Source organism: Ursus arctos, unplaced genomic scaffold, assembly GCF_023065955.2.
Source record: "Ursus arctos isolate Adak ecotype North America unplaced genomic scaffold, UrsArc2.0 scaffold_14, whole genome shotgun sequence".
Classification (NCBI taxonomy): domain Eukaryota; kingdom Metazoa; phylum Chordata; class Mammalia; order Carnivora; family Ursidae; genus Ursus; species Ursus arctos.
The window spans coordinates 71,766,164-71,793,576 of record NW_026622808.1 but is presented as its reverse complement, the minus strand read 5'-3'; the positions used below and the strand labels follow the sequence as shown (position 1 = coordinate 71,793,576).

The following is a 27,413-nucleotide window of genomic DNA, read 5'->3' as shown; positions in this document are numbered from 1 at the left end:
TTACAGCTTTTGCATGTCTACAACCCCTGTGGTCAAATTGTGCCATATGCATTTAAATGGTCAGTGGGAAGAGTGGGAACTAGTCAGGTCCTTATCTATGTTGCCCAGAAAGGAGTCTGCCATCTCCTTTATACCACTCACAAACCTACTTTCTGGAGCAGAAACAGACGTCAGGGAACATGGCTGATTTCATATAGCCATCTGAGGTCTACATATAGTAAAGATGTGAAACACAGACAGGGCCAGAGAAAGGAGCTGGGACAATGAACTGGCTGTCCAAGTCCTCTAAGGAAATTACAGGACACTTTCTACTGGCTAGAGAGCTCTAGTTTATGTAGTAGGAGTATGAAAATAACAAGCTTCATGTTGCGTTTAAATCAGAAATAAGCCAAATCACTTCATTCCAAAAACAGGTGCCTAAAGAAAAGCAAACTGAAATGTTTTCTTCCACTCTGAACAAAGGAAGAAACAAGAAAAAAAATTCAGTGATATAACAAGTAAATAACAACAGATTTATTGGAGGAATTATAACTATGTCCTGCAAAAACAGTTTTGTAACATCAGAAGTGATTAAAGACAGTCTAGTTTCTGAAAACAATCTAACAATACGAGCATACTATTTATTTATATCAAATGGAATTATTTCTATTCAATGGAAAAATTAAAAAAAAAAGAAGTCTGTTACTGAGGATACAGAACTGAAATGAAATTTACTCTTATGGGATTTAAATGCAACAGAATTATTCAGCTATTTAAAGCCCTTTTTGGTTTTGATTTTCTTCTCAGTTCCAAGTAAGAACGAATACAATACACACCATCAATAAAAAATATCTCTAAACCTAGGGAGACACTCTTCTCTCTATGCAGAATTCTTTGTCTTTCATATTTCCCTTTAATCAAGGCATATAAAATGAGATTTTATTTCACACTATCTCAACTAAAAGGAGACATATATATTTCTATTCCACACAAGAGCAATTCTACACAACCAGGATGTCTATGGCTAAAAATATCACCTCTTCATATTCCTCCAGGATATTCAGAGTACTAAAAACATAAAAGAATACATGTGAGTGCACAGGAAGCCAGTAGATAACAAAAACAGGGATGGGTAATACAAAGTAGTCTAGCGATGCATATTTCAAAAGAGCTGGGTTTTTGATGGAGAATAGAGAAAAAAATGGTGATAAAGACATGTAAATGGGTTGAGAGAGACAAAAACTAACAATTGAGGGGCTGCAGAGGAAGCACTGCTATTAAGGAACAACCAGGCTTCCATTAGCACAGGAAGCTGGAAAAAACACAAAGAGACCCTGAATCCAGAGTGCATCTCAGAAAGGCCTGTAAGTATGGTAAGAACTGCATAATTAAACTCTGACTGAAGCTAACAGCTGGTAGTCTTGAAAAAGTCCCTGGAGGAAGGTGGATAACCAGTTCAAATTATATTGCAGAATGTTTATCTGAAAGGGCATGGGGACCACTTATCAGCATTTACTCTTGAAGCTCAAGACAAGTATCAGCCTAGAAAATGGGGAAGGGTCTATTATCTTGCCTGGGGCAAGATATGTGAAGATCTGTATTCAGATTGCTGGGTTTAGATGATACAGTATCCTTCCAGAAGGTATCACAAAAATCTTTTAAGATGAAAAAGAAAGCCTATTTGAAAGAAGAATCTCAGATACTATGAAACCGTGATAGGAAAATGTCAGAGAATACCTGCTTAGCAACATAGGAAGTATCAACAACTCTGCTTGGTAATAATAAATGCTCAAAAAATGACCTCTGACAGGCATACAAGAAGCCAACTGCCTGTTTTCTTAGTTTTGGCCACTAGTAGACATTAGTCACGGGGAGTTTCCACATAAGTAATCAGCAGGTGAGGGTGGCTGGCATGACAAAAGGCATGGAATACTAATTACAAACACCTCTCTTAATTTTAAAAGGACACGTGACAAGGGAAAAATGATGGAAGGACCCTTACTGCTACAGTAGTGTAACCCACTGCCACATGTGGATTACTACCCTTGTGTCCACCCAGACTATTGGGGAAGTGCCTACCCAACAGTCCTATCCCCAAATGCAGCAAACTTTTTGAATAACCATGCAAAAAGACTATTACATCCCAAAGCTGAATGTAAGCCACTATCCTATCAAAACAGGATAAAACCAAACAATCCCTTTTCACACAACTATACCCTTTACAACCTTCTGCTTCTTTGTCTCCAGTAACAGCAAGGAAGAAATATATAATTCTTTTTTTTAAGATTTTATTTATTTATTTGACAGAGATAGAGACAGCTAGCAAGAGAGGGAACACAAGCAGGGGGAGTGGGAGAGGAAGAAGCAGGCTCATAGCGGAGGAGCCCGATGTGGGGCTCGATCCCATAACGCCGGGATCACGCCCTGAGCTGAAGGCAGACACTTAACCGCTGTGCCACCCAGGTGCCCCAAGAAATATATAATTCTTAAAACTAAATTACAAGATGCAGAGCTAAACCATAAATTGAACTCAGAGAAGACAGATAGTATCTTCCTTATGAAATCATGATCAAATAATTATCCAGATACAACTACCTTTCATAGAGGTGTCTACTCAGGAGAGTCCCAACCGGTCTCCCACTCACATATAGAACTGCCATGGTGGGCGGAGGCACTTTGGTATAATGAAGAAAGCATGGACTTAAAACTCGGATCTGAGTTCAGATCCTAGCTCCAATCGCTAACTAGTCAGTCACCTAACCTCACTGAGACTCAATTTTCTTGTACAAATGTTATAAGAATTGAATGGGATAATAATCACTACATGCATAAGACAAATGGCATTAGGCTTAGAGATTCACTGTATATGAAGAAAGAGAGGTGACTTACCAATGGGCAGATTCTAAGTGTTCCCAGACGGATTTTGAGCTAAGTACTGAGAAGTTTAAAACACTGGTTGAAAATGGGCTAAGGTCTTCTCAAAGGGCTGGACATAAAGAAAGGCAGAGGAAGCCAGTGAGCACCTGCTGCACTGAGCGCACAGCATCCCTCCCTTTTCCTCGATGATAAAAGGGAGAAAGCAAACAGATCAGAAAGCCTCAGCTCTCCTCACTTCCTGACTCTCAAAGAGCGTGTGAAGAGAAGAAGCTTCCAGTTGTGGCCAACATCTTACAACCGGGAGGCTGCAAACCATGAAAGCCAATATGCTGACAATCATGGAGCTAAGACTTCAGTTCGATGATTGCTCAGTGGCCAAACCAAATTTGCCACTGCTTACCTCTAAACTTCCCCATAAGTAAAAAAATCAATGTTCGTAAGGTTTAAGCTACAAGTACTTGATATTGTGTTCATTATACCTGAAAATGTCCTAAATGCCACCTTAGCTTAGGTAAAACTTTTCCTGAATCACTCTAAGAGCTTGGAAACACTGCTCCAATGTCCCATGCTTGAACTATTTTCATTTACTATGTGCCAGCCTTGTCACACAATATATGCATTATCTCATTAAATCCTCACGACCCTGTGAGGTAAGCAGTTACTCCCTTTTTACAGATAAGTATAAGGCTCAGTGCAGTTAAGTGACTTGTACAGAACTGACAAGCTAGTGCATGGCACATCTGGGATCAGAACACATTACCTCTGATCCCAAAGTCTGCACTTTAAGCTACTGAACTGTACATGAGAAGGCAGAGTCTTCCCCTTGTTTTAGATTATGCTGACTACATCTTTACAGGTTATGCATCTGCAATTGTTTCAATTTCATAAGGGGTTATTTTTTATGGTTTTGTAGATCTGTATTGAAAAGATGAAGTCTCTAGTACCTGCAGACCCTTCTACAACTGTGGGAGAGGAGAATGTAGTAAAGTTTTGTTGTTCTTTTAACCTAAGAGTTAAAAAAAGTCCCCTTATTTTAAAACTGCAAAAGACCAACGACTGGTGTTTATTATTTAATAAACAGGAAACAGGCCATAAAAGGAAGTGACCTGCTCATGCTTCCACTGCTACCAAGTGCCAGTATTAGGGTGGAATCCCATGAGTCTAGGGTCCATGTTCTACGTGCCTTTCATAATGCTGCTGAGTGAAAATGAGCATGTACTCACTGCATTTAAAAAATACTGTACTTCTTTCCTGAATATAAAAGTAGTACATTCTTGTTGTAGAAAATCTAAAAAGCATAGAAAAGTATAGAGAAAATAGAAATCACTTATAATCCTATCACCCAATGATAATCACCATCAATGTTTTGGTTTGGTATTATTTCATTTCCATTTTTCTCCTATAGGTAAATGTTTTTTAAAAATTTGGATCAAATTTGTTTTTTCTTTATCTTCCATTTTTTACAAATAATTTCCCCCATGGCATTAAATATTCTTTAAAAATGTTTATAATGGCTGCAAAACCATCATGTAGATAGACCATCATTCATTTAAACCCCATACTACTGAAAATCTAGTTCTCTTCCTTCAGTTATATATAACAGAGGGATATCCCTCTGTTAATCTTTGTCTGCTTCTGGTTACTTTCCCTGTATAGAGTCTTAGAAATTGAATTAAGGTTGAGAATAATGAAAAATTGTTTTTCCAAAAAGTAGCAATTAGGCCTAGTATCAACAATATGTTATTTATGATGTTTCTTTCTCCTCATTATGTTTTCTCTGGTGTTGAAGAAGCTGTGAGCTATAACGATAGGCTTTCCCACACTCACTACATTTATAGGGTTTCTCCTTAGTGTGGGTTCTCAAATGTAGAATAACTTGAGAAGTCTGCCTGAAGGTTTTTCCACATTCATTACATTTATAGGGTTTCTCTCCCGTGTGAACTCTCTGATGATCAACAAGGTTTCGATTAGAAGTAAAAGCTTTCCCACATTCATTACATTTGTAAGGTTTCTCTCTACGGTGAAGTCTCTGATGTTCACTAAGTGTCTTCCTTAAAATGAAAGCTTTTCCACACTCATCACACTCGTAAGGCTTCTCCCCTGTGTGAATTCTCTGATGGTCCATAATCTTTGTATTAGAAACACATGTTTTCCCACACTCCTTACATTTGTAAACTGTTTTCCCTTTGTGCATTCTTTGATGCTGAGTAAGGTTTGAACTACGGCTAAAGGCTTTCCCACACTCGATACAAGTGTAGGGCTTCTCCCCAGTGTGAACTCTATGATGTGAAATAAGACCTGAACTCCGACTAAAGGCTTTCCCACACTCCTTACATTTATAAGTTTTCTCCCCACTATGGATGCCCTGGTGCCGAATAAGGTGTGACTTACCACTGAAAGATTTCCCACATTCACTGCATGTGTAGGGCTTCAGTCCAGTGTGGATTCTCCGATGAACAACAAGGTTGGAGCTATGACTGAAGGCTTTTCCACACTCCTTACACTTATAGGGTTTCTCTCCTGTGTGGATTCTCTCATGTACTGTAAGATTTGCACTCTGACTAAAGGCTTTCCCACACTCAGTACATACATACTGTTTCTTCTCAGCCTGAATTCTCATGTTTGTTGCAGGATCCAAGCACTGACTACCATCTTTTTCAGACTCTTGCTCACTCACTTCTGTAAGTGTTTTATTGTCTTTAACTGTCTTATGCCTGAAGCCCCTTGCCTTTCTCCTCATTTTCTCTTGCTTGAAGCATCACAGTGGCCTGTTGAATCTTCTCTTTCTCTTCAGAGGAGCTTTCTAAATTTTGACTTCCCTGGCAACACCTCTGTGGAGTTGTCTTGAAAGTGTGAGGTTCTGATTTTTCAGGAATGATACTTTGGAATCAACACCTCCTCAGTCCCAATTCCACCATCTGACAGAAGAAACAGAAATTGAACATGTCACCTACTCTCTATCCAAAGATAACCAGCATGTGGTATACTACAGGGTCTCATAAGGAAGAGGAAGTGTTCAAAGACAGGGGGAACTGATCAAAATAAGATGAGAAAAATAAGGGTAGACCCAGAGGCCAAGGTAAGGGCTTAGGGAAAGATAGGAGGGGAACCCAACAGGTCCAGCATCAGGATAAGCAATGAGTAATATAAAATCCACCCTGGTTTCCTCCTGTCTCACACTCTACTCCCAGAATTAGAGCCATCAAACTCCTCATCTGGTCCCTAGAAAAAATGAACTGAAAGATTCTTAGTTCAGTAGCTCTTCAAAAGAGGTTGGCTTTTAGTTCTTGCTGACCTATTCCCCTAATACCAATGATACAATGGCTGGCACAAATTAGATGCTCAAAAATTGTTTCATAGATCAGTAACTGGGATTGTCTTAGGGTATGACTAAGATTTCATCTTTTGCTCTAAGTCCAGGTATGAGGCCCCTGTCTACATCTCTGTTCTTAAGCCCTGTCTTAATAAGGGATAACACTGTTCTTCCAGTACCAGAGCCTATTGGAGCCTAGTCACACCATAGCCTACTCTGTAGGGATTGCTCTGTAACTGGATTCAGCCGCATGCACTCATTCAGTCTGTCTGCTTCTCACCAAGCTATCACTGTAACAAGCTATCACCCAATCTACTATGCAAACCTGAGAGGCTGAGTTGGGGAATAGGGCTAGCTAAAGCATGGTAGGGTAAGGCCATGGTCTCATAAGACTTTGCATGGTATAATGGTTAAGTATCTAACATTGGCAAAAGCGTGAAAGTAGACGACAGCAACAACCGAAAGGGGTCAATACATGAAACTGATGTCAGGAAAAAGTAGGAACTTCCCAATGGGCTTGACATGGAAGTTGGGATATATAGGTAACTCCAGCATACCTCAAATCTGGAGGGGCTTGGGGTCATAAAAGAAAAAGAAAGATGACTCCATGATACTAGTGCAATAATTAATATTCCTTTTACTATGTTCCTCTTCAAACTTGTCGATATTTATAGTATACATGGTTACAAATATACGATAGATATAATTTTGCATCCTACCATATGTAATTTTCCACACTATTTAGTCATCATAAGATCACTTTATGACTCTATAATACACTACCAATTGAATTCATTACAATTTACCTATAATTTTGCTAGTGTTAGATGTTTTTGTTGATCCCTGTGGTTTAACCACTTCAATAATGTTATCATAATCACTTTACAGTTTTCTTCCTACTGAAATATATTCGTAGGATAAAAGTTCCACAAAGGAGTTATTGGGTCAGAGGGAATTAAATTGTTTTGCAGTACTGGCTATCGCTTTTCAAAAGAGTTTGACCAGTTTCCACTGTCCCACCGCTTTTTGGTAAGCTGAGTCACACTCTCTGAAGGAGAAGCATGTCCAATGGTGAGTGCTCAACACCAGCAAGAAAGGAAGAGAACTCCCAACTGAGGTTAGAGTTCATATTTCAGGAATATAGGTGCCACGGATGCTATACAGGGACACGTACATACAAATCTGTGCTCAAGATATAAAGGGGAGGCAGAGAAAGCAGTGGTAGGGGGGTGGATTCTTGCCAGAATTCTGAAGCAAACTCACATGCAGCTGTTGCTACCTCTCCTAATCAAAGAGGAGGAAACTCAGTGAGAAGCCAGGGACGGCAGAACAGAGTAGAACAGTAAGTGAAGCCATTTCCAGAGTTCTCTGAGAAAGCTGATGGTTCTTTCTGAGTTTCTTTTCCATTTGCAATCTTCTCTGAAACTCTTTCCTTCATACATGTCTTAAAGTAGTAATTATTGAGCATTCTACTCTGTACACATTTCTGCTTTAGATCTAACAGGGAAAATTTTAAAAAGCATTATAACAGAAAAGTAGAAAATAACTATTTGTGGTATGAATGAATGAATGGATGAACAGGTGGGTAAATTTATATATTTATATATAAAGGCCTCTCATTTTGCTAACAAATTGTCTTCTGCTAACTTGTATTATTTTAAAAATACTTTTATAGTATTTCTTATGAAAAGTTGGGAAATGACTTTAGAGGATCCCCATAATTACTAGAACAAAACATTTTAGAGATTCAGAAGGAGACAATGCCTTGAAGCCAGCCCCAGCATGTCTCATTTCTAGGCATGACTGATCTAAATCTTCTCAGCCAGCTACTGTAGTAACTATTCTATTGTTAAAGGCTACTATGGAAAAGATCAGTCTCGTGGCTTTCAAGAAAGAGGTGTCTGAACTGCTAATAGCCAGGTAGTTACATGGCTCTGTCACAAAGCAATAAACACCATTATTGAATGTAAAAAAATAAATAAATAAAATAAAGCATTGTTACATACTGAATGTGTCCCCCCGCCCCCACCAAATTCATCTGTTGAAGCTCTAACCCCCAATGTGACTGTATTTGAAGATGTGACCTTTAAGGAGGTAACTAAGGTTAAATGACATCATAAGGGCTTGATCTGATAGGATTAGTGTGTCCTTATAAGAAGACATAAGAGAGAGCTCACTTTTGCTCCCACTCCTGGCTCCCCTCCCCACAACAAACTGAGGACAGCCATATAAGCACACAACAAGAATGTGGCCATCTATTAGCCAGGAAGAGTCCTCAACAGAAACTGAATCAGGTAGTCACCTTGATCTTGGACTTCCAGGCTCCAGAACTGTGAAAAAAAAGCATATCTGTTGTTTACACTGCCCAGTCTGTGGGATTTTGTTATGGGCAGCCTGAGCACACCAATACAAGCGTGAAGTATTACACCTACCTTTAGGGAGCTTACAGTGGAATAAATGGTGAAAAACGAGGAGACCACATTAAGATTTACAAAGTACCCAATCAGGAGGTGAAGGGTGCTAGGGAAGGGAGCAATTACTGGGACCAGGAATGCTTGGGGAAAGGTGCTTTAAGAAGGCAAACTTTTGGCTGAGTCCAGGACATGAAGGAAGTGTTTCCTCAAAAAGAAGCTTGTGGGGGAGGGAAAGGAAAAAAAAAAAAAAAAAAAGCTTGCACAGGGCCAGTGTACTCAGAAATAAGTGGGAGATTACACTATCACATAGCTTCATGATGGTGGGGATTTTGTCCATTTTGCTTACCTTTGTCTCCCCAGCATTGAGCACAGTTCCAAGCATATAGTAGGCACCAAAAAAAATTCTTCTGAATGAACAAATGAAAGAATTAAGTTCCCTGAAGTGATATGAGCCAGAACACTGAAATTATGCGGCAGAGAAGGATATAATTTGATGGTCAATGGGTAACAAGTATCAACCATCCTGCTTTTCTTTCCCCATCTACACTCTTTTCTACCTTGCTGTTCTCCTCTCTCTCTCTCACTTGTCAAGAATACAGTTTCCAGCATCATTCCAGCATGATCAACAGTAGCCCCTTTAACTCACAAAAATATTCCAGTCTGGACAATATATTTCACATCATCCTACCTAAAAGTGAAATTAGGAAAAGAACACTTTAGGGGCACCTGGGTGGCACAGCGGTTAAGCGTCTGCCTTCGGCTCAGGGCATGATCCTGGCGTTATGGGATCGAGCCCCACATCAGGCTCCTCCACTATGAGCCTGCTTCTTCCTCTCCCACTCCCCCTGCTTGTGTTCCCTCTCTCTCTCGCTGGCTGTCTCTATCTCTGTCAAATAAATAAATAAAATCTTTAAAAAAAAAAAAAAAGGAAAAGAACACTTTAAGGTATAATATTGTATATCAACTACACTTCAATTAAACGTATTTAAAAAAAAAGATTTAGGAAGATTAGCCCAGATGGATTAGAGGTGAAAAAAAAAGAATGGAGGAAGGGAAATGAGTTGGGAGACAACTTTAGGAATGCAGTATGGGTGACCATTAGAGGGTCTTCCACTTTCTAGGTGTCCAATAAATGTTTGTTGAATGAATGAACAAATGAATGAGATAGTGAGACCCTAGTCCGGGATAATGATAGGAAAGAGAACAATGAAATCCAGCAATTTTCAGGAAAGCATACACTTGTATTAGACTGGATACAGAGGATGAATGAAAGAAAGTATTCAAGGTTATCAGATCCAGGCCTGAATATCAACAATGGTAATGTCAGTAAGAAAGATGAAGATGTAGGAAAACACTTTGGATGAGAAGAGGAAGAATATGTCAGGAATGCAAATTTGAGAAAAAGACAGAGGGGACAAAGGAAGTTGTGCAAAAGTATAAGCTCACTGAGATAGAGATTTTGGTTAGAAGAGCAGGAAGGGAGAAAGAGAAATGCACAAGGATGTGCCATAAGGTGGTTGTGGGGGACCTGAGAAGGAAGCAAGACTTATTAGAAGATCAGGGAGGGGGGAGGGGGGTAATCAGAAGGAGGAATAAAGCATGAGAGACTATGGACTCTGAGAAACAAACTGAGGGCTTCAGAGGGGAGGGGGGTGGGGGAATGGGACAGGCTGGTGATGGGTAGTAAGGAGGGCACGTACTGCATGGTACACTGGGTGTTATACGCAACTAATGAATCATCGAGCCTTACATCAAAAACCAGGGATGACATAATATAATAAAAAATATTATTATATAAAAAAAAAAAAGGGAAGATCAGGGAGGGCCAGTCTGAGGAGAGGTTGGTCTAGAGGAAATCTGACTACTTGGTCCTCTGCCTGATTAGATGGGAAATTCCCTCAGAAAACCTGGAAGAATTCCCAGGCACTAGGAGAGAAGGTGAACTCTTGGCTGGAGAAGTAAAAGGAGGGACAGATGAGACCATAGGGCCAGCAGGACACTAGGGATATCCAAACTATGAATAAAAGCATAATCTCAGAGACAAATGGCAAATGGATTAGAACAAATGAGGCCCCACAAATCTCTGAGGCTGATGGGTGAGTGTTCTGATCTTAGGACCACAGTTCACTTCAGGCTGTGAGAAACTCATAAAGGGCAGAGTCCTATCCCCAGAAAGAGAGAGAAAGAAGTTTTACCTTGGGAGGTTGTATTCCTTTATCTCACCAGCATCACCTGCCTGTTCAGGTTTCTGTGATCAGTAGTCACATGGTCCGTGGTTACTGATTAGCTGCAACGGAGTGAGGAGTAAGAGGGAATACCTGCAAAATTCCAGACACAGATGAAGGAAATATAAAAATTGAAAGAAAAAAAAAAAAAAGAACTGGGAGGAAATACCAGGAGACTACGTGATCTCAGGAAGCAAAAGGCCTATGCCTTAAGCATAAAACAAAGCCTGACATCGTAACAAAAGCAGATAGATTTGACCATACAGAAATTTCTGTACTTCAGAAAACCACTGTAACGAATCTGTAATATAAACTAGGGTTGCCTTATACTAGAATTAATTGGGTGTATGCTTGTGTCACAAGTACACATTAAGCTCTAAGCCCCTGAGAGCAAGGCCCATGGTATACATGGGTGGAATTCCACAAAGTACCTAGCACAGAGAGAGCTCAGTAATTGAAACGTTAAACAAGTTCAAGATTCTAATTCTATCTGGGTGTACAAATGATAAGAACTGCATCCTTTACACATGACCACCACATCCCTCCTCCACTTGGTCATCCCTTTTGTACTTCATATTGTTTGAACACCATGACAGTATATTTACAATCTTGGCAATGCTGTCTCCACAGGGCCATCCAGGGGCCCTAATTCTAGATTGACTTAGTCTAACTACTCAGAGATTCTCAGAATGTCAGAGATGGAAAGAATCACCCAGATCTCCCAGTGTCTTCTATCAAAATATTGTGATGGGGAAACCAACTTAGAAGAAAGCTGCAACTCAATTCCAAGTCTCCTGACACCCAAATTTGAGTTCAACTATATTACCTTTCCTCCTATCCCCAAACTGTACTCCTCAAGGTCCAGAGGCGCCACTCCCACTTCTCTGCTTCTCTCCTCCTTAATAAATAGCCAGGTATTAGGGAGGGCACGTATTGCATGGCATATATAGCACTGGGTGTTATATGCAAGTAATGAATCATGTAACTTTACATCAAAAACTAGGGATGTACTGTATGGTGACTAACATAATAAAAAATATTATTAAAATAAATGAACAAATAAATAAATAGCCATCCAGAAATGCTCCCTCTTTCAGCCATGGTCCCCTTCCTCTAGTCAGCAGGATTCCTGTTCCCAGATAACTAATTTCACAGTATAGGTCTCACCTGCCCAGCACAGCCTCACTCCAAAGGATCTGCCCAGCACAAATCCTGCCTGATCTCTTCCTTGGGTTTGGTGAGGAAGTTCCTAACGGGGTGTTGTATCGCTGTAAACAGACAGAAATGATTGAGTTCTCTGAGAGCTCAAATCCAAGCAGACACTGAGGACAGCGTCCCATCCCTGGACAGCTCCCTTCCTACACAACTATGAAAAGAAAGGATGATCATTCCCTTTCTGAAGATGAGGAAATGCAGCTCCCAGAGACTGAATGACTTGCCAAAGGTTGTAAGCTGGTGAGACAAATCTTGTGTCTGAAGGTAATCCTCATTCCATCAAACTACAGCTGCTTCTTTTCACCTGCTCTGTTTGATATCTAAAAGTCTCCATATTCTTAACTGCAAAATGCATTCCAACTGCAATCCTGCTTTCCAGCCAAAGCTTGCAGGGAGCAGGGAGATGAGAAGGGAACTTTGTTCAGTCAAGTATCTTTAGAGAGGAAAAACTAAGTCTTTAAAGGGAGGATGAAAGGTTAATGTTTTCTTGTTTCTTTGTTTCTTTTTAACGATTACCTAGTTCTCAGGACTACTAGCCCTCAAAATCTGTTTTGCGTTTTCAACCCCTCCAGATTCCCAGACTCGGCTTCTAGCCCTTCAAGCTTTTCCATTTATTTTCTACCAGAAAATACTTCTGCTTTGTACACACTGTAACCCTACGACCTAGCACTTAGTAGTAGGTGCTCGATAAGTATTGAATGAATGAATGAATGAATGGGTGAGCAACCTCCTGCAAAACTCTGTTCCTCACTGGGAACACAGCGGGGATTGGACTCGTGATCCGATTCAAGCTGGGGTTGTGCAGTCCTTTGAGCCCAGCTGGGATCCGTTACCAGTGTGGCCTGTCGGGCTAGGGGCGGGGATGACAAAGTTCTATAACCACCATCAGCGCGATCAGAGCGAGCAGCTACGCGATGTGGGAGACGAGACCCCAGACAAAGGGACAGCACCGAACGAGGGAAGGGGAAGCCCTCAACTACCCCTAGAGACCTCCTTCCCGTTGCCGCAGCGGGCTACGCTGAAGAAGGCCTGGGTTCCGGCCGGCGTCGCCCACCCTCTCCCAGAACACGGACCGAACCCCCACGCCAGGCTGCCACATACCCCTCATCGAAAGCGCCCGACCCACATCTTTGAACACAGCGGAGAAGGAACTGCGTCACCGACGCCCCACTAACTCTCAACGAACCTTACCCTCCGGCCCTTCTAGGCAGATGGAGGTTTCGGCATCTCTGTGCCCTGGAGGTCGGAGCCTCTCGCCCGCCTCAGGAGTCCGCCAGCTTCGCCGGAGCTCTGGCCCCGCCTCCCGCACAGTTTTTGCCCTACCATTGGCTGGGAGGATGAAAGGGCTTGGAGAGTTCAGCCAACTGACTCTAGAGGGCTCGAGGAGGGGTGAAGCCTGGGAAGAAGAGTGGTTAGGGCGGGAAGAGGAACCAATCAACTAGGCAGCCAGGCTGCCTTTCTCCATCTGAGAGGCTCCCTGAAGTCACATTACCTGCTCCAGAAAAGTCATCTTTCCTTCCACAGATCCCGCGCCTTTCAGCCTCAAAGCCAGGATCAGTTCCCATTTACCGGCAGCCTATAAAAATACGTACGGGGTGCCTAAGATATCACTGTTTCAGACACTGCAGATAAGGTAGTGAAGAAAATGAACTCGCTGCCGCATAAGGCTTACTTTCAAGTCAGGGGATGCAGTGATAAATGAATACGTCTGGGGGAGGAGTATTCCTAACAGAGGGAACATCAGGAGCAAAGTCCTTGAATCAGGAGGCAGGTGGAGGGCACATTTCAGACCTTATTTATAGACCATAAGGGCTTTGGATGTGTCAGTAATAACATTGGAGGGTTTTGGAACTGAGAAGTGACATGATCTTACCTTTTTCTTTTCTTGCCACGTATCCAAAGTTAATTAGCTATTAGATACAAAAGAAGCCAAGGAACTTGTTCTACAAATTCTGTGGATTTCTTGCTCATAGCCCCTGGTCATTCTGACAAAAACCACACATGGAAGTTTCAATCGATGACATAATATTTTAAAAATTTGGTTGAGAAAAGTCTGAAGGTGGATGAGAGTAGAAGCAGGGAGATTAAGACACTATTGCAGTATTCCAGAGGAGAAATGATGGTGGCTTGGATTCGTTTAGAAATGGTGGAGGTGATGAGAAACGGTTCTGCATGTACAGTTGATCTTTGACTAATGCAGGGGTTACGACAGTGACCCTGACAGTAAAAAGAAAATCCACATATCCACATTTTGACTTCCCCCAAACTTAACTGTTATTAGGTCTGTTGACCAGAAATCTTATGGATAACACAGTCTATTCGTACATTACATGTATCATGGCTCCCTAGCCAGCCTCTGACACTAAGGTCAAACCCATAAACACCACTGTGTTTGGAGACACTATGCCGCTCAAATCACATCCCCAGGGGCTGGCCATGTCAAAGCCCACTGACTTACAGCTGAGGGCCCAGCACCACAGCCTGCCAGGCTGCCTTTGGGGGGGGGGAGGGTGTTTTCCTGGGTCTTTACTCCAAGCAGTCCTATCTCTGTGGTGGATATAACGAGAAACAGCCTCACCAAGAGGATCCCTCATCCCCATCCTGGGCTTCCTACACCAAAAACCTCTGGGTCATTGACCATATTTCCTTCAGGGTTGGATCTGTTTCTTTGGGATCTAAGAGGCAAATGGTTGGCCTCAGGAAATAGCTTCCTTGAGATTGGCCAATATCCATCTTCCTCACAGGCTGGACCATGTGTGGGCCTTGTTTAGATGGGAAATTAATATCTAGCCCTGACCTTTGTAATCCTGGAGCCAACTGGGTGCCCACAGATACAGCATTCCATCCCCATTCCCTGCCTTGCAATTTCCCCCAAAGGTCAGTGGTTTAAGGCTGTTGTTCAATCCCTGTGGTCACAGTCCTCAAAGGGCAGTTGATGGAAGTGCTCATGTCCCATTTTCCTCCAGACTTGGATGTGGACTCCTTCTGCCTAAGCTTGTCTCCTCCCCTCTGCTTATTTTCTACCCAGAACCATGTTTCTTCTCCAGAATGTCATAAAACTTTGTACCTGTTCCTCTTCACAATTTTCATGTGCCTATGCTCTGTAGATCAAGTGTGGAAAAGCACTGATTTGGATAAGGGGTGACATGGGGGCTGGAATGTTTCAAATTTCCTATGGCCCAGCTAACAGGGTAGAGATAGAAACACAACTTGATGGCTAGAAGGACTGACAACTGCATATGGCAGTGTGTTTGGGGTTTATGGATGCAGTCCAGGGTAACACTGGTCCCAGGGGAGGCATAAACAGGGATATTCATCCTTGCCTGTTGGAACTGTTGCTGCTCAAATACCTCTCTGACCTGGAGCAGGGTGGACATCCCTACCACACTCTACACATTTCATCTTGTCTAACAGTCATTTCTGTTTTAACTTTTTGCTTTATTATCCCAGGAAAATCATGTACATAAGTATCTTACTTAAGGAACATGGGCCTGACTTTACAGCTGCTGAGCTGGGAAAAACAAGGCAGGATTTCATTCTAGGATGTGACATATCCCTGAGCAACTCCTATCTCTTATTTTAAAAATCAGAGGACTCGCTCATTTTATCTCCTCCTTTTTCCAACAATAGGGCATGAAAGGGAGCTATTTGCAGAGGGAACAAGCTAAGGTTACTTTTTATTATAAAGATTAATAGTCTTCCACTTTGTGGTTTGATATGTATGGAGCTAGACATTATCACTCCTGTCATTGCAACAAGAGAAATGCTGAACAAGCTGAAAATCAATAATTCTTCAAAAATCCATCAGAGAACTGAGATCTCAAGGCAAAACTGCCACCACAAAACCTGGAGAGGCAGATGAATACAGAAGAGTTACAGCCTCAGAATCTAAGAGTCTGCAGGAGCCAGGATCTGGGCTGCAAATGTTACCCTATGAATGAAGAATCCCTGGGGGCTCCATGAGCATGGCTGGAAAGTGAAAATCTCTGGGGGGGGGTAATTCTGGTGGGGGCCTCCACACTTTTACGATTTACCTCCAGTAGCCCCACCACATTGTCACAATGAAGGTCAAGGGAAAGTTGTTCAATTTCCATCTGGAAAAGAAGAGAAGCAACCATCTGGAACACACCCAGAGCCCTCTGATCTCCTTAAGGAAACCTTCCCTCAAGGGAAATTGTGTTAGCAGGGCAACCACTTTGGGTTTGATCAGAGCATAACTGACCTGGGGAAAGTAAATCCCCAAATCTAGACCCCTCCAGGTTTCTCTGTAGAGGAAGGGACCCAACTCCAGCTCCCTCTATTCTCTTAGCTAATGGGAACAAAGGTCTGAGAAGCACTTGTAAAGGCCAAGTCCCAGGGACGCACTTTCACTAAAATCCTGAGATCTAATCATACAATTCCGCAACACTTCCCCTACCTTTCCACTGGATTAATGTGGCTCTGGTATCAAGACATGATTTCAACTGAAAGACTGTCAACTCTCAGATTTTACTGAAGAAAAAGTATCCGGGGAAACCTAAGCAAACGGTAGAGACAAGCAACAAAAACCTCCTGCAAAATACAAAGCACCTCAAAGGAATTTATAGCTTCAAACATTATGGCTCACAGCAAACAGCAAATATGGGAGTAACTCCCAGAACATAAAAAACTCACATTAAAAGAAAATGTACTTCAGTGGTTTTTGTTCAATGCATCACGTCCAGATTTCCAGCAAACACTACAAAGTGTGTTAAATGGCAAAAACAACACAGTTTGAAGAAACAGAGCCCTCAGTAGAACCAGACTGGGATATGACTGAGATTGGGAAATTATAAAACTGGGATTTTAAACAAACACATTTAATGTGCTAAAGCTTCCAATGGAAAAGTGGACAGCATGCAAGAAGTGATGGGCACTATAAACAGAGAGGTGGACTTGTGGGAAAGCATCAAAAGGTAATTGTAGAAATACAAATCATTGTAAACAGAATTGGAGAATGCTTTTATTGAGCTTCTGAGCGAGGAAAGTTCAGTGAGCTTCTGAGCGAGGAAAGTTCAGTGTTCAGGAAAGGTACAGCAGCAGAACCTTCTGACGCTAAATGATAACAGAGAAAAGACCAATGAAAATAGAATAGTCAGGAACTACAGGGAAATGAAAAAGGTGTAACATCAGTGGAAATACTAGGAGAAGAAAACACAAGACAGAGAATTAGAAGAAATATTTGAAGTACTAATGGCAGAAGACTTTTATTTAACGTACATGAACCTCAGATCCAAACATCTCAGAAAACACCAAGCATGTTGCATATCAAGTTATCAACTCCTTTGTTATGACAAGTGTCAGAACATTAAGACAAGAAGAAAACCTTGAAAGAATGCTGGCAGGGGTGGGGAAAACTGCACTGTAGTAAAACCACAGTTAGAATCACATTGTTTTCTCTTCAGCCAGAGAAAAGGCAAGCAAAAAAGGAGAGGAGTGACATATTTCAAGTATTGAAAGAAAAACTGTCAATTTAGAATTTTTTATCCGTCAAAATCTCCTTCAAAAGTGAAGTCTACATCAAAATCCTAGAGGAGAACACAGGCAGCAACCTCTTTGACCTCAGCCGCTTTAACTTCTTGCTAGACACGTCTCCAAAGGCAAGCGAAACAAAAGCAAAAATGAACTATTGGGACTTCATTCAGATAAAAAGCTTTTGCACAGCAAAGGGAACAGTCAACAAAACTAAAAGGCATCCTACAGAATGGGAGAAGATATTTGCAAATTACATATCAGATAAAGGGCTAGTATCCAAGATCTATAAGAACTTATCAGACTCAACACCCAAAAAAACAAATAACCCAGTCAAGAATTGGGCAGAGGACATGAACAAACATTTCTCCAAAAAGTCATACAAATGGCCACCAGACATATGAAAAAATGCTCAATATTATTCAGCATCAGGAAAATACAGATCAAAACCACAATGAGAGACCACCTCACACTAGTCAGAATGGCTAAAATGAACAAGTCAGGAAACAATAAATGTTGGTGAGGATATGGAGAAAGGGGAGCCCTTTTACACTGTTGGTGAGAATGCTAGCCACTCTGGAAAACAGTATGGATGTTCCTCAAGAAGTTAAAGATAGAGCTACCCTAGGACCCAGCAATTGCACTGGTAGGTATTTACCCCAAAGGTACACATGTAGTGATCCAAAGGGGCACCTGCACCCCAATGTTTATAGCAGCAATGTCCACAATAGCCAAACTGTGGAAAGAGTACAGATGTCCATCAGCCGATAAATGGATAAAGAAGATGTGATACACACACACACACATATGTAAATATATACATACACACACATATACACACACACATACACACACATATACACATATATATGTATCTATATGTATACGCCCATACAATGGAATATTACTCAGCCATCAGAAAGGATGAAATCTTGCCATTTATACTGACATGGATGGAACTGGAGGGTATTATGCTGAGCAAAATAAGTCAATCAGAGAAAGACAATTATCATATGGTTTCACTCATATGACAAATATAAGAAACAGCACAGAGGATCATAGGGGAAGGGAGGGAAAATGCAATGGGAAGAAATCAGAGAGGGAAACAAACCATGAAATACTCATAACTATGGGAGCGAAACTGAAGGTTGCTGGAGGGGAGGTGGATGGGGGGATGGGGTAACTGGGTAATGAGAAAAAGCTAAGCCATCACACTAACACAATTCAATAGTAACCTAAAATAGCTACATTCATTTCAGACAAAGCTGACTTCAGAACCAGGAAAATGCTCAGGGATAAAGAGAGGCATTACCTCAGGAGGAGGGGGTCCATTCTCTTGTAAGACATAAACAATCCTTCACCTACATGCATCTAACAATACAGCATCAAAGTATGTGACACAAAAACTGTTGACGATGGGAAAGAAAAATGGGAAAATCCACTCCCTTGGTGGGTGGACATTCAAATACATAAATCCTCCATTACAGCATGAAACCCTGCTCTTTCAGTAATTGATACATGCATCAGGCATGAAAGCAGTAAGGATGCACTGAACAGTACCTTCAACTGACCGACCTAAATGATGTTTATGAAATATCGTATCTAGCAACAGCAGATCACACAACCTTCCTAAACTCACGTGGAACATTCACCAGAATAACCACATTCTGAGTGGAAAAAAAAAAAACAGCAACGAAGAAAACAACCCACAGCATATGCAGTTTAACACAACAGAACTCGAGGGAATTTGCAGAATTTCAACCTAAAGCCGCAGAATACACATTCTTCTCCAGTGCACATGGAACATTCTCCAGAATAGATCACATACTAGGTCACAAAACAGGTCTTAACTGGTACAAAAAGATTAAGATCATACCATGCATGTTCTCAGAACACAATGCTTTAAAACGTGATGTCAAACACGAGAAAAAACTTGGAAGGAATACAAATACATGGAGGTTAAAGAGCATTCTACTAAAGAATGAATGGGTCAACCAGGAAATTAAATAAGAATTTAAAAAAATTATGGAAACATGAAAATGAAAACACAACTGTTCAAAACCTTTGGAATGCAGCACAGGAGTCCTAAGAGGGAAGTGTATATTAATACAACCTTTCTCAAGAAACAAGAAAGATCCCACATACACAACCCAACCTTACACCTAAAGGAGCTGGAGAAAGAACAACAAATAAAGCCTAAACGCAGCAGGAGAAAAGAAATAAAGATTAGAGCAGAAATAAATGAAACAGAAACCAAAAGAACAGTAGAACAGATCAATGAATGTAGGAGCTGGTTCTTTGAAAGAATTAATAAGATCCATAAAGCCAAACTTATCAAAAAGAAAAGAGAAAAGACCCAAATGAATAAAATTATGAATTAAAGAAGAGAAATCACAAGCAACACCAAAGAAATACAAATAATTATAAGGACATATTATATGCAACTCAATGCCAACAAATTAGGCAATATGGAAGAAATGGATGCATTCCTAGAAACATATAAACTACCAAAGCTGAAACAGGAAAAACAAACAAACAAACAAACAAACAAAACCCAGAAAACCTGAACAGACTCACTACCAGCAAGGAAATTGAAGCAGTATTCAAAAATTTCCCAACGTACAGGAGTCCAGGGTTATAATAAATTGTTTTGAAAGAATTAAGTCAGGGAAGGCTGGGAAGAAGGGGGCAGGTAGGGCAGCATGTTGGCACCCCCCCCTCCGCAGCCCTGCCCTCCCGATTTCACCAGGACTGCCCTGTGTGCCCTTCTGGAGCTTCTCCTGAGTGGCCCCATGGAATCTGATAGCGCCTGGCTCCCTAGCTGTGGAAGGTGGTGGGAAAGATGAGGGCAGATGGGGCGGCATGCCAAGCTCCCTCAGGTTCCAGAGCCCCTATCATGCTCCACTGGGACCACAACTGCGTCCCCCAGAGACTCACAAAAGGGGACCCCGGGTGGAATTCTCTAGTGTCTGGTCACTGAACAGGTAGCAGAGGGCACCTAATGGGGGGTGGCTGGAAGGAGGAGGAGGAGGGCTGGGCATGCAGGCTCACTACTACAGGGGTTTTCATGATTCCTCTCCCTAGGGAGCAGCACCCACTGGAGCTCCACCTCATGTTGGCCAGGCATGCTCTTTCTATGCCTCACCTGAGTGGCCCTGTGGCAGTTTCTGGAGTCTGGCTACCTAGCTATGGGAGGTGGCGTGGGAGAGGAGGAGACCAGTGGCACTTGGGAAGAAGGGGCTGTGGCATGGCATACCCAAGCTCCCGCCCCCCTGCCAGTACCCCTGTCGCTGCTTCACTGAGACCACCCTTTCCTGAACGGATCCAGTGGAATTCTCTAGTGCCTTGTCACTAAGGAAGCGCTGGAGGGCCAAGGTGGGGGGCACTGGATGGAGGAGGAGGGCAGGGCTGGAGGGCTCAATGCTCTCTGGGGTCTCATGATCCCATGCCCTAAGGAACTAGCCCCCACTTGCGGCTCTGCCTTTCAGTGCTTGGGGGGCGCCAGTTCTGCGACTCACCAGAGTGGCCCTATGGAACCTTGTGGAGCCTTGTCACCAAGTGGGTCTGTGAGGGTGGAAGGTGAGGGGTGGGTGGGCTCAGCCCAGTTAGGGTCCGCAAGCTCCTTTGGTACAAGTGTCCCCCTCCCCGCTTCACCAGGACCTCCCCAAGGCCTTTCCCACGCCTTACTTGATAGTCCCAGTGGAGCCATTTTGTGTCCCTGTCGCTGAACGGGTGCAGGAAGGCACATGGGTGGGGGAAAGGCAGAAAGAGAAGAAAGCAGGGGAAGGACTCTGTGGGCTGTCTCACACTCCCCCAGTGCCAGAACAACCTCTAGGCTCAGCCCTGCAGGAATACCTGCCCTGCCCTTTCTCTTCCTGGCCCATGGAACACTCTGGTCTGGTGGGACGACAAATGCAGGGTGGGTGGGGCTGTGCCAGGGAAGGAGAAGGAGGGCGCAGCGGGGGGACTCAGGGCAGGTGAGGTGCTCTTGCTCCCTGGGTGAGAGTGTCCCCTCACGTCTTCTCTGGGAAGGCCGTAGGCAGGTCTCACCTCTCCACCACCAAGTGGCCCTGCAACAGAGTCGTGCCCCTCAAGAGGCAGGTGCAGAAGGGGGTAGGGCTGGGGGTTGGTGAGAGAACGCTGCCAGGGTGGGCGGGGCTACGGCAGGAAAGGAGTGGACGGCAGACCGACGGACGCGGGCACTGAAGTGCCCACACTCCCCTCCCGGAGTGTGACCCACCCAGCACTCCAGTCTTGCCTCTCCGCGGAGGGGCCCTGCAGCACTTTCCCGGGCCCTGCGCTAAGCAGGGGCCTGCGGTGTGGGATGACGAGCGGTAGGGGGCGCTTCCGAGCTCGTGGGTGCCCGCGCACGCCGTCCTCAACTGGATGTGGGTCCCCAGGGCCACTCAGGAGAGGCGCCGTACAGGGGGGCACCGGTTGCTGCAGGGCGGAATCCCGAGGCCGCTAGCACCGGGAGGAGCGTGAGGACCCTGGAGGCGCTGAGCCAGCCCCTCAGCCTCCTTCCTGCCTCCGCCTCCTTTCCTCCCACAGCCCCTGCCCCATGCACACGCCCCACCCCCCAGATCCTCACTATTCCGCGGCCCAACCAGTGCAGATGCCCCCTCGCAGCACCGCCCTACAGCACCCCTGAGCCACACCTCCCCTGACTGCCCCCAGCACCTTCTGACGCCAGTGCGTCCAGCAGGTTGAGGAGTGCACTCGGGGCCTCCGTGCGCCTGGCTCTCTACCCCAGGCCAGCCTCCCTCCCACACCTACTCCGTGTGGGGCACCAGAATGGGCCGCAAAGCAACTCGGGAGAGGCGGAACAGGCCCACCCCGGTGTTCCCAGGAAGCCCGGAGGGGGCGCTCGCACCCGCGACCAAGGGGGAGGGTGAGCACTTGAGCCTGCCCACCTCAGCCTCAGCCTCAGCCTCTGCCTCAGCCTCTGCCTCTGCCTCAGCCTCTGCCTCTGCCTCAGCCTCAGCCTCAGCCTCTGCCTCAGCCTCAGCCTCTGCCTCAGCCTCTGCCTCTGCCTCAGCCTCTGCCTCTGCCTCAGCCTCTGCCTCTGCCTCAGCCTCAGCCTCAGCCTCTGCCTCAGCCTCTGCCTCTGCCTCTGCCGCAGCCTCAGCCTCAGCCTCAGCCTCTGCCTCAGCCTCTGCCTCTGCCTCTGCCTCTGCCTCAGCCTCTTCCTCTGCCTCTGCCTCTGCCTCAGCCTCTCCCTCAGCCTCTGCCTCTGCCTCTGCCTCAGCCTCAGCCTCTGCCTCTGCCTCTGCCTCAGCCTCAGCCTCTTCCTCTGCCTCTGCCTCTGCCTCAGCCTCTCCCTCAGCCTCTGCCTCTGCCTCAGCCTCAGCCTCTGCCTCTGCCTCTGCCTCTCCCTCAGCCTCTGCCTCTGCCTCAGCCTCTGCCTCTGCCTCTGCCTCAGCCTCTGCCTCAGCCTCTGCCTCTCCCTCAGCCTCTGCCTCTGCCTCAGCCTCAGCCTCTGCCTCAGCCTCAGCCTCTGCCTGTGCCTCCCTACCCTCCGCAGCTCCTCCCACCGCGCCTAAGTCCTCCCACCAGACTCAGCCCGCCATGTGCCTTCCTGCCCCTGCTCCTTGGCTGGCACCACATAGTGCCATGGAGCCACTTAGGTGAGGTGAGGTGAGGCACGGGAAAGGCTAGCAGGGGCAGTCCCTGGGAAGCTGGGAGAGGGGGAGCCTCGCGCTGGGGGAGCCTGAGGACCTGACCGCCTCTCACAGGCCACCTAGTTCCAGCCACAGCCTGGTGAGTGTCACCTGCGAAGGGGAGTGTAGTGGGGGAGCTGATAGTCTTGGGAACTGTACAGAACTTGGTGTAAAGAAGAGCCACACACCTTTCTGACAAAGGCAGAATGTCTCTGTCTGTCTTTTTGATTACTCTTGGAAGGTACATTTTCGCCCGATGAATTTTCACAGACGCGTGCCTGTGAACTAGCACTGCACACAGTATGGAAGTTTTCAGGATTCTTTGTGACTTTGCCTGCTGGTTGCCCTGATCCGCTTTGATGTCTGCTACCTCCTGGATACTTCAGAATGGATCCAGGGTCCACGAATCGCCTTTACGATTTTCTTTTATGTTCTCTGGCTTGATTTCACTTCATTTCATTTCATTTTATTATTTTAATTCCAGTGTAATTCACATTCAAGTGTTGTAGTCATTTCATGTATACAATATGGACAGTCAAAAAATTCAATGCATTACTCCATGCTCATCAGGACCAGTGTACTCTTAATTCCCTTCCCACACTTTGCCCACCCCTCTACCCAGCTCCCCTTGGGTAACCACCAGCTTGTTCTCTATGACAGCCTGTGAAACACTGCATTCTTTGAAGTTTTAACTGTGTATCATCTGTTCCCTTCTGGAATCCACTCCACCACAAGGAGGACTCAGTCCGACGCCTATGCAACAGAATCTGAGTTTTGAGTTTTCTCTCTGGGATTCAGGAAGATTCAATTCTTCATGGTTGCACAGGATCTATGTTTTAATTTTTTTTCCCTCCACAAACTGATGCTTTCAAAAGACATACTGTTCCTTGGGCTGTTTTACTTTTCACGTCATTTTTGTGGATGGAACAATAATAAATGTGGGTCTAATTTCATATTCAGAGCGTCAAGCCCTGCAATACAAGCTCTTATACTTACTGCTCTTTGTTGGTTTCCCCATGTTACCCTCCCCCTGAGTTATGATGATTTTGTTCTGAAATTGTGAATTTTTAAAATTAAGATGACTTTTTCTTTTAAATTGAAACATGGAAATCCTCATGATTATTTCAGTTGGTCTTGTATTTAGTATATTCACTAGTAGAATTAATCTGGGTGTTCATTCCCTTAGTTCAGGGGCCTCAATGTGAGGGGACAACATTCCATATTCCCTTCTGGGGTTTACTTTCTGTTATGATGATGTATACTTAATCACTGTTAGCAACTTTCCCGAGAGAAAGTTGCCAGACAATGCAAGTCACCCTTTAAGGTATGGAATTTCACGTGTTTTTTTAGTATACTCGCAGAACTGTGCAACATCACGACAGTGGGTTCCAGATGTTTTACATTATCCCCACACAAGAAATCCCATACTCCTTCTCAGAGAATCCTCATTTCCCCTAACCTGTGAGGCCCAGGGAAACAGGAATGTACTTTCTCTTTCCATGGATTTGTTTATTTTGACCCTTTGGTATAAATGGAATAACGCAAGGTGTGACCATCTGTGCCTGGCTTCTTCACATTGCATAATGCTTTCAAGGGCCATCGATGTTGCAGCGTGAATGGGTTCTTCATGTCTTTTAATCGGCTGAACAGTATTCCATTGTATAAATCCTGCACAGTTCGTTTGCTCCTCAGTGGAAGAACATTTGGGCTGGTTTCACTTTTAGATGATTATGGATAATGGTGCTAGGAACATGCATGGATAAGATTTTCTGCGGACATATGTTTTCAATTCTTTTAAGTATATACTTAAGAGTGCATTTGATGGGCCATGTGGTATCTGTGTTGTACTATTTGAATTCCCGCAAGACTCTTTCCCAAATGACTGTACCCTTTTCCATTCCTGCCAGCGGTGTGTGAGTCTTCCAATTTCTCCACATCCTTGCCAACGCTTACCTGTCTTTTGGATGATAGACGTCCTGTGGGTACAAAATGATAGGTCACCCTGAATTCGATTTGTATTTCCTTCATGACTGACGGTTTTTGACTTCTTTTCATGTGCTTCATGACTATTTGGATATCTTCCTTGGAGACATGTCTGTTGAGATCATTTGCCTATTTTTAATGGGTTGTCTTTTCATATTGAGTTGTAATACTTCTTTTTATATTCTAGATATGTTTCTTATTAGGTATATGAATTGACATTTTTTTTTTTGCTATGTTAAAACTTATCTATTCACTTTCTTAACAGTGACCCTTGAATCACCAAAGGTTTACATTTTAGTTATGGCCCATTTATGTATAATGGAGTCTTAACAGTGAAAAATCACATAGACATTAATTCATATCCTCATCATTATTTGGTACTATAAATTACAGGCCAAATATGAAAGGGTGATGGAAGAGTTGAAATAGTTCCTTTCAAGGTTTGCTATGGTTCCCAGAGAACTTGTACTGGAATATGTCATTCCCCTCATCAGATATTTCCTTATTATCCTATTAGTGTTCATGGGTTCAGTACTGATAGTAGTTACTATTAGTAACATGACTCCTTTTGGTTTCTCTCTCTCTCTCTCTCTTTTTTTTCCTAGTTAGCCTGGCTAGAGGATTATCAAATTTTATTTTTATCTTTTCAAAGAACTAGTTTTGGTTTTATTGATTTTTTAAATTGATTCCTCATATCTGATTTTATCAATTTCTGCAGAAATTATTATTTCCTTTCTTCTGTTTGCTTTAGGCTTACATTGATTTTGTGTCTAGCTGATTGTTTTAGATCTTCACTTTTTTTTTTTGATGTATGCTTTTGGTGCTCTAAATTTTCCTCAATGTACCACTTTCATTGTATTCCACACATTTCATTAAGTTCTATATTCATCTTCATTTAGTGCAAAATATTTGAAATTTCTTTTGAGTGTTCTGTGTTTTTGAACCATGTGTTACTTAGTCCCAAATATTTTGGAATTTTCCAGTTATCTTTCTATTTTAGCTTTTAATTTTCACATTCTTTTGGGTCTCAGAACATAGTTTGCATGAGTTCTGTTTCTCAAAACTTCACAAGTATGGGTTTTTTTTCCCCACACAGCACGTGGTTATTCTGCTGAATGCGCCAAATGAGCTTTGGAAGACTGTGTGTTCTGCTGTTACTAGATACAATATTTCAAAAATGTCATTTAGATCAGTATATTAGAGGTACTGTTCAGTTCATCCTTATTGATTTTATGCCTGATACATGTATCAGTTACTGAAACAGCAGGGTTTCATGCCATAATGGTGAATTTGTGTATTCAACTGTCTATCCGCCAAGAGAGAGCATTTGTCCATTTTTCTTTCCCAACTTCAACTGTTTCTGTGTCACATGGTTTGATGTTGCGTTGTCAGATGCATGTATGTGAAGGATTGGTTATGTCTTTCTTTTTAACAGATTTATTTATTTGAGACAGAGAGAGAGAGAGCAGAGGAGGGGTAGATGGTGAGGGAGAGTGAGAGAATCTCAAGCTGATTCCCTGCTGAGCTTGGAGCCAGGTGGGGAGCTGGATCTTACAACCCCTGAAATCAGGCCTGAGCCAAAACAGTCTCATACTTAACCTACTAAGCTATTCAGGAACCCAAGGACATAACCCCAGGTTATGTCTTATTAGAGTATGGATACTTTTCACTTTAGGTAATGCCCATCTTTATCCCTGATCATTTTCCTGGTACTAAATTGGTTTTGTCTGAAATGAATATAGCTACTCTAGGTTACTTTTCATTTGTTTAACATGGTGGCTTATCTCTCTGTCCCTTTACTTTTAACTTACCTGTATTTTCAAAATCAGACTGAGTTTCTTGTAGAAAATATACAGCTGAGCCTTATGTTTTAAAAATCAATTCTGATACTCTCTTTTTTAGTTACTGTGTTGAGATTGGTCATATATAAAAGGATTACATGCGTAGTTGGATGCATCTCTACCATATTTATAAGTGTGTTCTAACCATTGCGACGCAATTTCCTTTTTATCCATCACTTTTTAGTTTTTAATTTAATTAATTAATTTATTTTTATAATAATATTTTTATTATATTATATTAGTCACCATACAGGACATCCCTGGTTTTTGATGTAAAGTTCGATGAATTATTAGTTGCGTATAACACCCAGTGCACCATGCAATACGTGCCCTCCTTAGTACCCATCACCGGCCTATCCCTTTCCCACACCCCCCCCGAAGCCCTCAGTTTGTTTCTCAGAGTCCATAGTCTCTCA

The 27,413-nt window shown here is 43.2% G+C and overlaps 1 protein-coding gene across 4 annotated transcripts; it reads right to left on the bottom strand.

Annotated features, from left to right (window-relative positions):
• Positions 1–484: 484 nt before the first annotated feature.
• On the bottom strand, positions 485–13,315 carry ZNF660 (zinc finger protein 660). Of its 4 annotated transcripts, XM_048227194.2 has the most exons (5): positions 13,125–13,192; positions 11,976–12,076; positions 10,779–10,901; positions 8,930–8,990; positions 485–5,774 (listed from the first exon to the last, which is right to left on the bottom strand). In XM_048227194.2, the coding sequence occupies exon 5, from the start codon at positions 5,594–5,596 to the stop codon at positions 4,601–4,603; it is 996 nt and encodes a 331-aa protein (XP_048083151.1). In that variant the 5' UTR covers positions 5,597–5,774; positions 8,930–8,990; positions 10,779–10,901; positions 11,976–12,076; positions 13,125–13,192; the 3' UTR covers positions 485–4,600. The 4 variants fall into 4 exon arrangements, with proteins under 4 accessions (XP_048083151.1, XP_026357318.1, XP_044241060.1 ...); XM_026501533.4 differs by lacking the exon at positions 8,930–8,990 and having other exon boundaries at positions 13,125–13,228; XM_044385125.3 differs by lacking the exons at positions 8,930–8,990; positions 11,976–12,076; positions 13,125–13,192 and adding an exon at positions 13,215–13,315.
• Positions 13,316–27,413: the final 14,098 nt, after the last annotated feature.